Here is a 12,427-nt window from a genome sequence, read left to right on the forward strand (position 1 = left end):
ATATACAAATGCACGAGCGCTATAGTGATGTAGGTTTTTTGTTACTCTCGTCTCGTTAGGATTCAACATTGGTACCTGTACATGGACTGATGGGCTATGAATCATGGTGGCTATTCATTAAAACAGCATGCAATGAATCTTTGTTTAGAATCTTTTAACCTTTTTTTACCAATTTTAATGTAAACATTTTTATGTTACACATGAAATTGCAATAAAAAGATATTTGAATGATAGTCAAAATAATTAAATAATAATACTTAATTTGTTTTCAAGTGTTTGTTGTCTTTAATTTATAATTATAACTTGATGCAAGATCTTTAACTATTAAGAAATGTCTAATCTTTATGACTCCTTCTTTGAATGTCGTAAGTGGGTAAACTATTTTCGTACATGATATGTTAAATTTTCCAATAATGACTTTACCTGTTCAGTCATAAACTCTACATTGACAAAGGTACTTTCAGTGCTATATGAAAGAGTAAAAATTTATATGCGTAAAAAATGCAGGTATAATATGGTTGCATCTATACTTATGGGCAACGGGTTGCATTGTATCGGGGTAGTGCACCTGCTTAAAGGACATGCGGGGAGCGCGGGGACCGGTCGGTCTCGAGGGTTGTCATGTGAGGTAAGCCGGTGTCGTCTGTCGTTCTGATACTCATTGCACTTAATCCGGTCGTATGCATACCACGGCGCTCGTCATTGCTAGCGAACGCTTGGCGTAGGTAGACAATGCGCCATGAATATTAATTGATAATAGAGACTCACAAGTTCGACGTAGTTGTATTCATCTCACACACTCAATTACTTGATATTTCTAGCTAAATAAAATCTATGGGGTATAAGTTCTACGACTAAAAGCATATAAAACACCTCCATTATCGCCGGCAATCATACTTGCGACACGTAGAAGTGTCTGGGCTGAACATACCATATTGCCATCGTTATGGATGCTATAGTAGTATACAACGGATCGTCGAGCAGCGCGCGTAATGTTGAGTGCAACATGCAGGGGCGACAAAAGGCAGGCGGGCCCCCACCCTGATACCCAGCCCGTCTCGGCCCGCGCGCCAGTCCGCTGTGGAGCGTCCCTCGCGGCGCAGGTACAATAAACGTTTGCGATTATTGTTATCCGTGATGTTCGCGCGTGTTATTGTTTAGTGATCATCATCAGTGCAGTGTTTTATCTAACACCGAATAAGTATGATGTTGTGAGTGCGACATGGCCGTGTGTAGTTGACATGTCGCTGAGCGCGCCCGTTCAGGCGGTGCGCGGTACAAGGACCAATAGCCTCGACCATCTTGATTTTCAAGAGCGCCGGCAGCTGATTGCGAGCTCGTTGTCTTTAACTGATTTTCTACATGTTGGGGCGAAGGAGGTGGCGGCTGTTGCTGGTGTGTTCAAAGCATTCTCTCATTAAATAATTTATTTCAAATTACTTAGTAGCAATGATTTGCAAAAATATTTGATTTATGTGTTGTCTATATTTTATTTTATTGGACGCGTTCACGTTAGCGTTAGGTAAAGTTAATTTTAGAATGTAGAGTTCAGGAAAATTTAATTTACCTCTATCTGTCATATTACTGCGCTCGGCGCTAATCTCTATTTTTGCTTACCGAAAAAGTTGTTTAATATAATTTATAATTAGACGTAAGTTTCTTTTATTTATATGTATATGAATAATGATATTAAGATTATAAAGATTATTTCAATTTTATCGGTGTACTACATAACTTAGTAGAAGTATTTGATTACTCACTATACGGCTACATGGTGATGTCATAATATGGGATTCAGTTTGTGGTTATTACATTTGCCGTGATTCAAAAAAATATAACAATATTATATGTTTCACGTATTGTAGTATCGCAGTTCCTAAAGAGGTGATCCGAGTGTCTATCGATTTTTTTTATCAAAAATCTTAATTTATGAGATGGTCTATATATGAAAGGAAGGATATTAAGGAATATTTTATCCTGGAGATAGGATAAAATGTTCCTTAAATAAAATGTTAGAACATTAGGTCAGTAAAAAAAATAAGTGATCGCTCTTCCGGTCACGCTATCATCGTTAGTGGGTTTTTTGGAATCAAAAATATTCGTAGAGCTGACTGTTTAGAGACACTATCTTGGTAACTAATACAAAAATTTTTCTTTGCAAGCCATAATTTAAAAACGTACAAGAATAATGAGTCCTATGATTTAAATGTACAACTCTCATAAATGTGGCACTGTACTCCTCTTATTCCTTAAAAAATAATCGTGGAAGTTAGAACTAGGAAAAAAACATTTAATTTTTGGGTAGGTACCAAAATTTTATTTTCGCATCCATAAGCTACTTATATTTCCCAAAGGAGTTCTTGTTATTTGCGTAAATCTCCATTACCATCTATATAGAACTATAGAGTTCTATCTAATTTGTCGACTTCCATCTCCCAAAACACTCATCGAATCTATTTTATATACATATTCTTTGGATAATGTTATATTGCTACAGAACCACACAGTAATCTTGAAGAGTATATGTTGTTAAGTGCGTAGCCAACCATTACAAGATACAACGTTGTGATAGTTTATGGACGGGTGGGTTTCGCATCATTGCTCGACAGACACCGGATACCACGGACGCGTGTTAATAATTATAATTACTTTTTATCTGTTCGTTAGTGAATTGATAGCACTGGAAACAAAATACATCTGCATACATGTTATTTGAGTTAACTGACTAAATATTCGAAGTCGCATGAATGTCAATAAATGAATACAGATTACAGAAGAATAATCATATTTAACTTGTCCTTTTAGAACATACAAAATAGGCTTGTATTATATATTTATTTCTATTTTATTCAGAGCAATTCGAAGAATATAAAATAAAACGAAAATGTAAATGATCCGTCTCGTTGCTCCGTTTAAAAGCTACTACCTAATCGTACTTGTCCATAGTTCGAAATCTTTTTTTCAGTTAATAATTCATAATTTTCAAATAATTTGCAAAACACGGTAAATATATGAAGACTTCCAGTTGTACATGCTTATTGTCGAATATATATTGACGTGAACCGAATAGGTTATGGTCGTTTGTTTCATACTGAGTATATTATGTAATTAAAAATTAATTAAAACATGGAAATTCCTGTAGCAAGATAAAACTTAATTACATATGATGAGATCTAAATTCGGCTTCATTTATAAGAAATTATGACTCAGCATTTAAAAAATGTAACATACTTTTCGCTAGTGAAAACATAGTCAGTCCTGTTGAATGTATCTGTAATTATGCAATTCCACCAACAGGGGTTCAAATTAACTTCTAAGCTATAGAGTAGAGTTAAAATAAACTTCATCTGGATGTAGATAAATACTTCGTTTATCTGTATGAATACCAATTCGTGTTTCATTCATGAAAAGATAATTTTGTTAGATTTATTTCTTTCGTAATCTCCACCTCGAGTCCGTTGTTTCTGTATAAATGTGTGATCGATATGTACTCACCTTTATCTCTTGTCTCACGGAACTTCTATTTTTTGACAATATTCGAATAAAATATTTCAGTAATATTAACGAAAATTTACCAAATATATAGTTGAAAAGCATAAATAATAAATGCCAGTTTTTCTTCAGACACAGTTTTTTCTGCATCATAATGTACGTAATATATATTTTAACCACTATTTTCGTTTATAGTTTCTATATTTATCTTCATACGGCCTAACGAATAAACGTGGTAAATAATTTTATAGTGAGTATCACCTAAGAATTTTTTATTGTCATTCAGAAGTTTTTAGTAACTAAATGTAAGTTTTGAACCATCAACAACATAATGGATAATTCCACTTACGATTCTCATGAAATGGTAGGTACAGGACACGGATCGAATACTTATCGATACGATCGAATACGAAATCTATTTAAAAGATTTTTCTAGTAAGTAACACATTGATATTGTGAACCAATTATGTACAAATTATAATATATTAATATAATAGATAAGTGTGGGTGATTAAATATCTGTGCCTTAAAAACTTCCTGTGCAAAATTTTTACCCTTAATTTAGGGACAAAGCCTACAGCTGACACCATTGCCATTACTTTTGCATTGTTATGGAAGAGTAGTAATCATTTTAATGAACGAAAACGGAATTTTGACATACCTAGGTCAAAGTAGCCAATAGTTACAATGACATTATACTATGTTTATTTGTAGGAAACCTAATCTAAGAGTATGCCAAATATATACTGAATATAACTTCATATGGCATATGGAAAGAACCGCTTCTATTCTAGCATTTAAAGACGATTTATATTTTGTACGATCGATATGGATAATATATTACTACTTAATATATATCTGCTTATGCAAGTTGTTTTGATAAATTCCATTCTGAAATGAAGAATAATTCTATTAAAACAATTTAAATTCATTCACATAAATATATATTTCTAAATTCAGGTTTTTTTTTAATATCGTACGCAATGGTGTTATCATTTTATTAACGTAAAGTAATCAAGTAATTGGAACACCAAGATACTATTAGCTAGTACTATTAGCTTTAGATACTAAATAATAATTTTAATCATTTGGGATTGATCATATTATTTTAAAACTTACGTTAATATTAAAGAATCACATAAATCACGTGTTTCAATGAGAACAATATTCTCTAGTGTAAATACTTGTAAAGATGAAATAAAGTATTTGCGATATTTCTAAACAATTAGCTATGCTAGTGTAGATAATTTACCTTAAAATAAGATTTTTCGGTCAAGGTATATAGACGTAAAGTAAGATGATAAGAGCAATCATGTTTTATTTTAAGAGAGGTTATTTACCAAAGATAGGAGAGGATTACAATCTTTCATGGTGGGTGCACACGCAAACAATATGAATTATGTACAAAAGATAAGAAAGTGGTCTTTGAGTGAACGCTATCAACTACGGGCTGCAAAGTACGTATCTCGTTCGCTGACAGTATTGTGATGGGCGCGGACAATCTTAACAATAGACTCGATGTAATGGGGCCATTGATTATGTCGATGTGTGTAGTATTGAACTATCGGCCGCAAGCACCGGCTACGTTTCTGAATGCGTGCTTTTGTGTGTGTACATCACAGATTTAATATTATTAGAATCGTGAAGGTCCTATCTGCAGTTATGAAAACGTGATAGGTTAATCGTTACCTCTGTTTTTGCCGATTCACCGTTAAAAGATCTACGAGTTACCTTCGAAAGCTTTAGTTTTTGTTTCCAAACAATTGCTAAATTCGTAACTTTCTCTTTATTTACAGCCAAGAAACAAAATGGCTCGGCGGTTCGAACAAATAGCCTGGGTTCCGGTGCGCGCACACCACCCGCAGAGCGGACCAAGTCAAAATTCTCAGCATTTGGTAGACTATTCAAACCGTGGAAGTGGAAACGGAAAAAGAAATCGGAGAAATTCGAAGCTGCATCTAGAAGTAAGTACACCTCTACTACTCCTGCGAGATATCTAGTTATTATTTTACGAGTGCAAACACAACTCTTAGGTATTATTTGATGAGTTGAGATTTATTAATAACTTGTTGACTTAAAGCAATTTTAATGTATCAATTGTGCATGCGGGTATGTAGAGGAGCTTCCGGTGGCTGAAGTGAAATTAGATTTCCGATAATGGATAAAGCATATTAAAAAAATATTATAGTCTGACATGTCAACATGTTTGAAAAAAATCAGATTTATTGTCTGGGTAAAGACAAATCATCAAGACATAAAACGTGAAAATAGTAATTCAGAGCTAGATCGATGTAACAATAATTAACTTAATGGACGATAACAACAAAAAATCTGTTAATTTTTCTATAATCAAGATGTTTTATTAAAAAGGTATATAAATGTATTCAATTCGATTGCATCTTTCTTGGACTACTCAGCGAGCGAGTAAACGTATAACGTGATATGATATAAAACTTTTAATGCATCTCGAAGACATAGTATGCTTTTATTAAAAATAAAATCGGATCCTTATCTTGCTTATTGTTTTGTATTTAACAGCTAAAGGGGTTCGATTTGATTTGACCTGTGCATTATATTCAATTTGACCAAAGTATACATTTTTATTGTCCTAACTGTCACTACAATTTTGTAATTCTAGCATGTTATTATATACAAGGGGTACCCTAAATTCTGTACCATGTGAACACTTTGTTCTTAAAATTAGCATTAACGTATTATGTTGTGATGACGGAAAAATATTAATTCGTAGAAACGAGCATAATATATAATTTCCTCATATTCTTCACGGATTACAATATAGTTCATGTAGCTTTATACTAGTTTAGCGGAATAAAAAAAATATAGCTAATGGGTAAACACAGACACAATTAATTATGGTCTACAATGTGAACTTTGAGTTCTGTTTATTTATTACTAATCAATCAACGTTCTCCGGAGTAACGCTACACCGCAAAGTAACTTGTCGTTTGAATATAAATATGTACTACATAAATAATAAACCGTAAATGTGTTTATGGAATACCGTAGAATAGTAATGTATTTATTATTACGAATGAGGCGTAATCATTAATATTTATTTGTTTTACAGCTTTAGAAAGAAAGATATCCGTCCGAGCCAATAGAGAAGAATTAGTTCAAAAAGGTATCCTTTTGCCTGAAAGTCCAGTCACTCCCGTACCAGAGGGCAGTAAGTGTCTTAAATATAGTACTAAAACTGAATATAATTGCAAAGTAAAAATTTATTGACTGGCTCTTGAGTTCTCATAGCTCACTTTCGTCTATAGTATAGACTATAGACTTATATAGAAAAGATCGCCATGGACAATAATACTTAGGTATTGTATCATAGAAGCAACAATTACTATATATACCTCACACTTGAAATCACATTAGGATGACACATAAATTTTATACAAAAACTACTTATATAATACGAGATATTTATATCTAGTATTAAGTCGAGTGTATATTAATTACTAGATAACTAAGCGACGTAGATAAAATAAAGGAAAAGAACATTTAATTTCTACTATTGGAAAATGAGGCATATTTACATTGTTGAATAGTTTAAGGAAGTAGGTCGCTCACCTACCCTATTATTCACAGAAATAACTATTATCGAGTTAGTAGTTTTATGAAACTTGGCGATCGGTTTATCGGCTTAACAGCTTTAACTTACGTATAACAATTTAAAAGTTCGGCACTCGTCTAATAGTCCAGAATCATATTGCGTAACCTTATGAGACGGAGGCGTTATGTTTAACTGACGTGATTTATGCTTTCTATTTCAATTGCGTAACTAGTTATGCTCATACAAGTAATAAAATAATAAAGCAACTAGTTAACTATGCACGTATCGCTATGCGGCAGGAAATAATGTGATTTTATTTATCCTGATCGAGTGCGGCCATGTTAATTACATGGTTAAATTGGAATTATATTTATATTTATAGTATTGTGATAGAAAATGTCAAGCACACTTATTATGTTATTCTATGGTAGCTAATTATAATAATTTATTTATTTAATATAGCCCTAAGTTGCCTGACAAATCCATTAATAAATAAATAAATATGTATATTCTTCGTAGTCGAATATCTATGAAATATTTAAAAGGTCGTAAGAATTATTCTTATTTGAACATCACCTCGATAAAAATTTAACTGTCGACAATCAAATTTATGGAATGTATTAAATCATATTGTGTACCATATCTCGTTTATCTCAACATATATTTTTGTATAATTCAAGAAGGGGTTCCAGTTGAAATTATTTACTAACTAATCCGACAGCCGTTGTACCTGTTTGCGCAAACTGTCAATTATTTTTTCTCGATTTGTGTGATTTCATTAATTTTAAAAATTTCTTTTTATTTATAAAAAAATTCTCATGATAATAACAAATACTACGATACAGTATTCACGATATAGGTCCAGTAACTCACGCATTTTTCCGTGATCAAAGCAAACAGGAATTCATATTTAATTTACCTAGATTATCGTAGCTCATTTTATTTTTGAAAAGACGACACACATTATCTATTCTCGTTCGGTTCGATTCCCCGCGTTTGCTTTCTTCACTGATATATTTCATGTCGTATACAGTTATCTGGGTGACGTGTTTGTGTTTTTGTCTGTTATGGGCCTCCCACGACAATTACCATACTAAGCAGCTGATCTTTTCTATATTTGGATCACGGAATAATAAAATCAATAATATTACTTATGATATATTTTAAAATTACTTGTGTGAATGTGTGGTTGTTTGTGTGCGAGTGTGTAAATTAATATTATGTACGTACAACAAATTATATCATACTTTCCCAAATTTTTAATTTGACTTGAGTTAAAACTACACGAACTGAGAACAATAAGTGAGTTCGATAAACCCACATCTGCCACGAATTCCCCGTACCAGACGAAGAGCAGGAATACGAGAGCAACCGCGCGGCGGAGCAAGCGACGCAGATGTCGGAGCGGCTGACGGGCATGCACGCGGCGCTGCAGGCGCAGCTCGCGTCGCAGCTCGCGCAGCAGCAGGCGGCGCTCGCGGCCGCCGTCGCCGCCGCCGCCGCCGCGCACCACCACCATCAGAACAATAATGTCATTGGTACGTACTCGTCTTGATTCATTATATTATTATCGCTATTTTATTACATTACATTGAGCACTACTGGCTCAGTGGCGAGAACCTCGGACTTGAAACGAAAAGTCAGATGTTCGACAGTGGGCGAGCGTGTAGAAAATAAATTGATTTTTCAGTTTATTTGCGCTATGTGACATCTGCCAACCTGCACTCGGCCACCGCGGTAGATTTGGTCTTTATCCATAGGAGGCCTGTGTTCCAACTGGGGAAACAAATATGGGTTGATGATGATGGTATTATATTTAAGCTAGCAACACTTCTTGAGAGGCCTCTGTAGATGCCTAAGGGCGATGGATTCGGACACCTTACCAGGTGATCTACATGCTCGTGCCCACTCTCATATAAAAAAGGCCCCGGCGCGTAAGTTAGACTACGCGAATCTCAAGGCGAATCGCGAGTGCAATGTTAACGTGCACGTTTATGTGTTTGTTGTTCGCTTTGCTTATTGCCTCGCTTTTCGCTTGATTGTGTAAAAGCACCATTATAATGTATAGTTTTTCAATGTTTTATTCCCTTTATAAACTTTGTTGTTCAATGGTGAAATATTAATCATAACTGACAACGTGTCAGAATTTAGTTCAGTTTGAGTGTTCGTGCGTAAGGGTCACTTCAATTCATAGCAGCGCGTGTCACATTAGTGTTGTGAGTGAAAGTATACCATGATATTCAAACTACAATGCAGTTAAGGAGAGGTTAAGTAATTATTATGCTGATTATATGGTGTGCTCGTAACAAATATTTGTATAATTAGAAACCATAAAATTTCGTCTTATTTTTTTGTTTGCTTAACGTCATCACGTTAGTTTCGAAAATGAAATGAATATATTTAACGTAATTTATACATATTGTAGTATCTTCCCATACTCCCAATCTATTTAAAGTGTGTATCTAAATATTTCCTAATCCTTTGAATCTTATCTTTTATATTTGACGATAGTTGAAAGATGATTTAATATTAAAATGGTCTAGAGTAATCGTAATTATCAAACGGTAGTCGTATAAATAGTATAGGAAGTTAAAATGGCAAGTAAAAGCTATTCGACTTCCAGGCGCACAACACGTTTACTTAGCGCAGAATCTTAATGAAGGTCTTCTTGCACAATTTGCCTTGAAAAGACAGCGTGAGACATAGCGGTCACTACTGTTGCGATTATTCGGCTGTTCCATACCGATAGATAAATAAACGTTTTATTATTTAAGCACTTGTTAAAACGCATCGTTATATGTAAATTGTAATATTTATTATGTTATGTTATTTTTTTATATTGATGAGCTTTTGGTGTCAACGCCATCTAGTCCCAAATTAAAGAAAGAAGCGCAAGTATGAGGAATCATCCCATACCAACGTGGATGTTCGATTTGTGTCATCACAATATGTGCTCGCCCTGCTCTTAAAATCATATTGACCGTAAATAATAGAATATAGTTCTGATGAGTGAAATAATTCATAATACACGAAATAATGCAATATGCATTATATTATTGGGTTCTCTTCGGGAAAAGTAATTTAAATCATACAACAGACAGAGTCAGATAGTTATTAAAGATTCATGTGTCAAAATTATATAGGTCACTGGACTACTTGTTACGAATGAATGGCGAACGGCGAATATAAGTAGTAGCATTAATTAATTTGACACTCGGGTCATTGAAATTTATCGGCACCAATTTATATTTGCTTTATAATTTTTAAGGTTCTAAGTGTACCCAGTGACTAATTTTTACTTATAATGAAAATTATGTAGTGTTTATTGATACAGAATGAAAACAAGAAAAGTAACGTATTTGAGAATTAATGATTATCTATAACCTATATATAGTACTTTCTAATCACTTCAACTGAAGTAATTTTTTAAATAGCTTAAATACTTTGGTGTATAAATTTTATAATTTTCAACAAAAATAACAATCAAATGTGCACAATGTGCACAAGTTAAAGTAAAATCTACGGAACTGAGATGCGTTAGATTTTTATTTTCTTTCTCTATTATACAATGAAATAAAGTATACGTTATGTGCATATAAACATCACAACTGTTTACATATACTATAAAATTAACAGCCGGCGCTAGCAGTCACCAACACAATTGAAAATAAATTTAAACGTGTACTAGCTTTTGCCCGCGGCTTCGCACGCGGTAATTTCGGAGTAGTTTAATAGATGTTATTATACATATAAACTTTCCTCTTGAATCACTGTATTTATTAAAAAAAAATACCAGCAAAATCCGTTGGGTAGTTTAAAAGATTTAGGATATAGGGGCAGAGAAATTGTTTATGTAGTGATAATTAAAGCATTATTGAAAGTATAGACTATCAAAACCATTAAAGTCAGGCGATTGACATAAACTATCAAATGAAATATGAAATAATCAAAATTGAATTACGCGACGAATAAATTAACGAATGCAATATAAACGAAATTTCTGCCTGCTTAATAATTATAATTGTTATCTCTGCATCGATATCGGAGCTTGTGTCTCGTTAGTTAAATACGGTGATTGATATCTTATTGTTAGTTATGTGTTAGTTCTTCGTGTTATCTTTCATTTACGTCATAGACCACAAAACATAGTTCATTTGTAAAGAATAACGTAAAGTTTTCCTCATTGTTAATACGATCTTCCGCATTGGATTCGCTTTCGAACAGAGATTCGATTTGTGCGAGTAATTTTAAAAAATTCATCAGTAGTCGGAAATAACAATAAACACTTTATTATTATATATTGTTTTATGTGGGTTTTGATGGTATTCGACTCATCTCACGAGAGTCTTCAATAAAGCAGACATCGTCTGTTACTTGACTGGAATGGTAAAAAGATAGGAACGTGGTAAGCATTCACGAAGCGGAGAAAAGCGTCGTGTGGCGGGAATTAGTGGTTTCCTGGCAGGACGGGCGCCGAGCGTTGACCCTCTCCTGTCAGTGCCGCAGTGCTGAAATGTGACCTGTATTTAATCATTTATAACAATAATATTGCGTATTGATTAGCTATTTAAATTAATTATATATTTGTTTATAATATGTTTATCAAAACATATTATGTATTTGTTTATCTTTGTAGCAATTTAATTTATTTACGTATTGTTTATTTATTCAATTAAAAGTTGTAAGGGTGACTTATTGTTAGTATGTATTTATAAAAGTTATATGGGTTAAAAATAGGTATATGTATTCACGTAATCCTTGGAGATTTCAGAATTTCAATTTGATAAGTAACAGCTGACGCGTTCACACTGAAACCTGAAATGAATTCTATATAATGTCCAAAAAGGTTCAGAAATTTTTAACCAAAATTATTAAACTAGCAATAATTATTGAGCAGAAGGAATAATGTTATAAGACTCGTTGATATATTATTTCTATTCATAAACTATCTTATGGAAAAGCTTTATGGAGTATTGTACTTAGAGGCTGGTAGCCAAGGACGGTCATAACCTTTAAGGTGATAGCATCTCCACACCAAGAGCCATAAATGTTGTAATAGGTTTGCACTGGTAACATAAAGGCAGTCAACCTAGTGGGAACATGCCCTAAGTCTAGATCGAAGGTGCGGGCTGCGGGGGCGGTGTCGAGAGGCGCGCGCCTCAGTGCTGGCCCGCCCGCGCCCGCGCCCGCCCGCTACCAGCCAGCCCGCGGCTACTCCACTGCCCTAACCTCACTCGATCGAAAACACGCATCGACTACTCGACTAGCCCCTATGACTATTCATTACACTCATGTGCTAAAGACTATTGAACTCGCGCAATTAACATATTGCATTTTTAGTTTCTACGATTTTCTATTGTTTGT

General features: G+C 33.8%; 1 protein-coding gene across 5 annotated transcripts in view; it reads left to right on the forward strand.

The window, feature by feature from the left end:
• The window catches only part of LOC119835303 (phosphatase and actin regulator 4), a 39,717-nt gene that overhangs the window by 7,042 nt on the left and 20,248 nt on the right, over window positions 1-12,427 (forward strand). For 4 of the 5 annotated variants that reach the window (XM_038360045.1, XM_038360047.1, XM_038360049.1 and 1 more), the window contains 3 exons: window positions 5,289-5,456; window positions 6,581-6,679; window positions 8,410-8,601. In XM_038360045.1, coding sequence (XP_038215973.1) covers window positions 5,289-5,456; window positions 6,581-6,679; window positions 8,410-8,601 — 459 coding nt within the window. Of the gene's footprint in view, window positions 1-1,011; window positions 1,396-5,288; window positions 5,457-6,580; window positions 6,680-8,409; window positions 8,602-12,427 lie in introns of those variants that run through there. The other variant, XM_038360046.1, reaches the window with a different exon arrangement.

The sequence above is a fragment of the Zerene cesonia genome, chromosome 20 (genome assembly GCF_012273895.1).
Source record: "Zerene cesonia ecotype Mississippi chromosome 20, Zerene_cesonia_1.1, whole genome shotgun sequence".
NCBI classification, from domain to species: Eukaryota; Metazoa; Arthropoda; class Insecta; order Lepidoptera; family Pieridae; genus Zerene; species Zerene cesonia.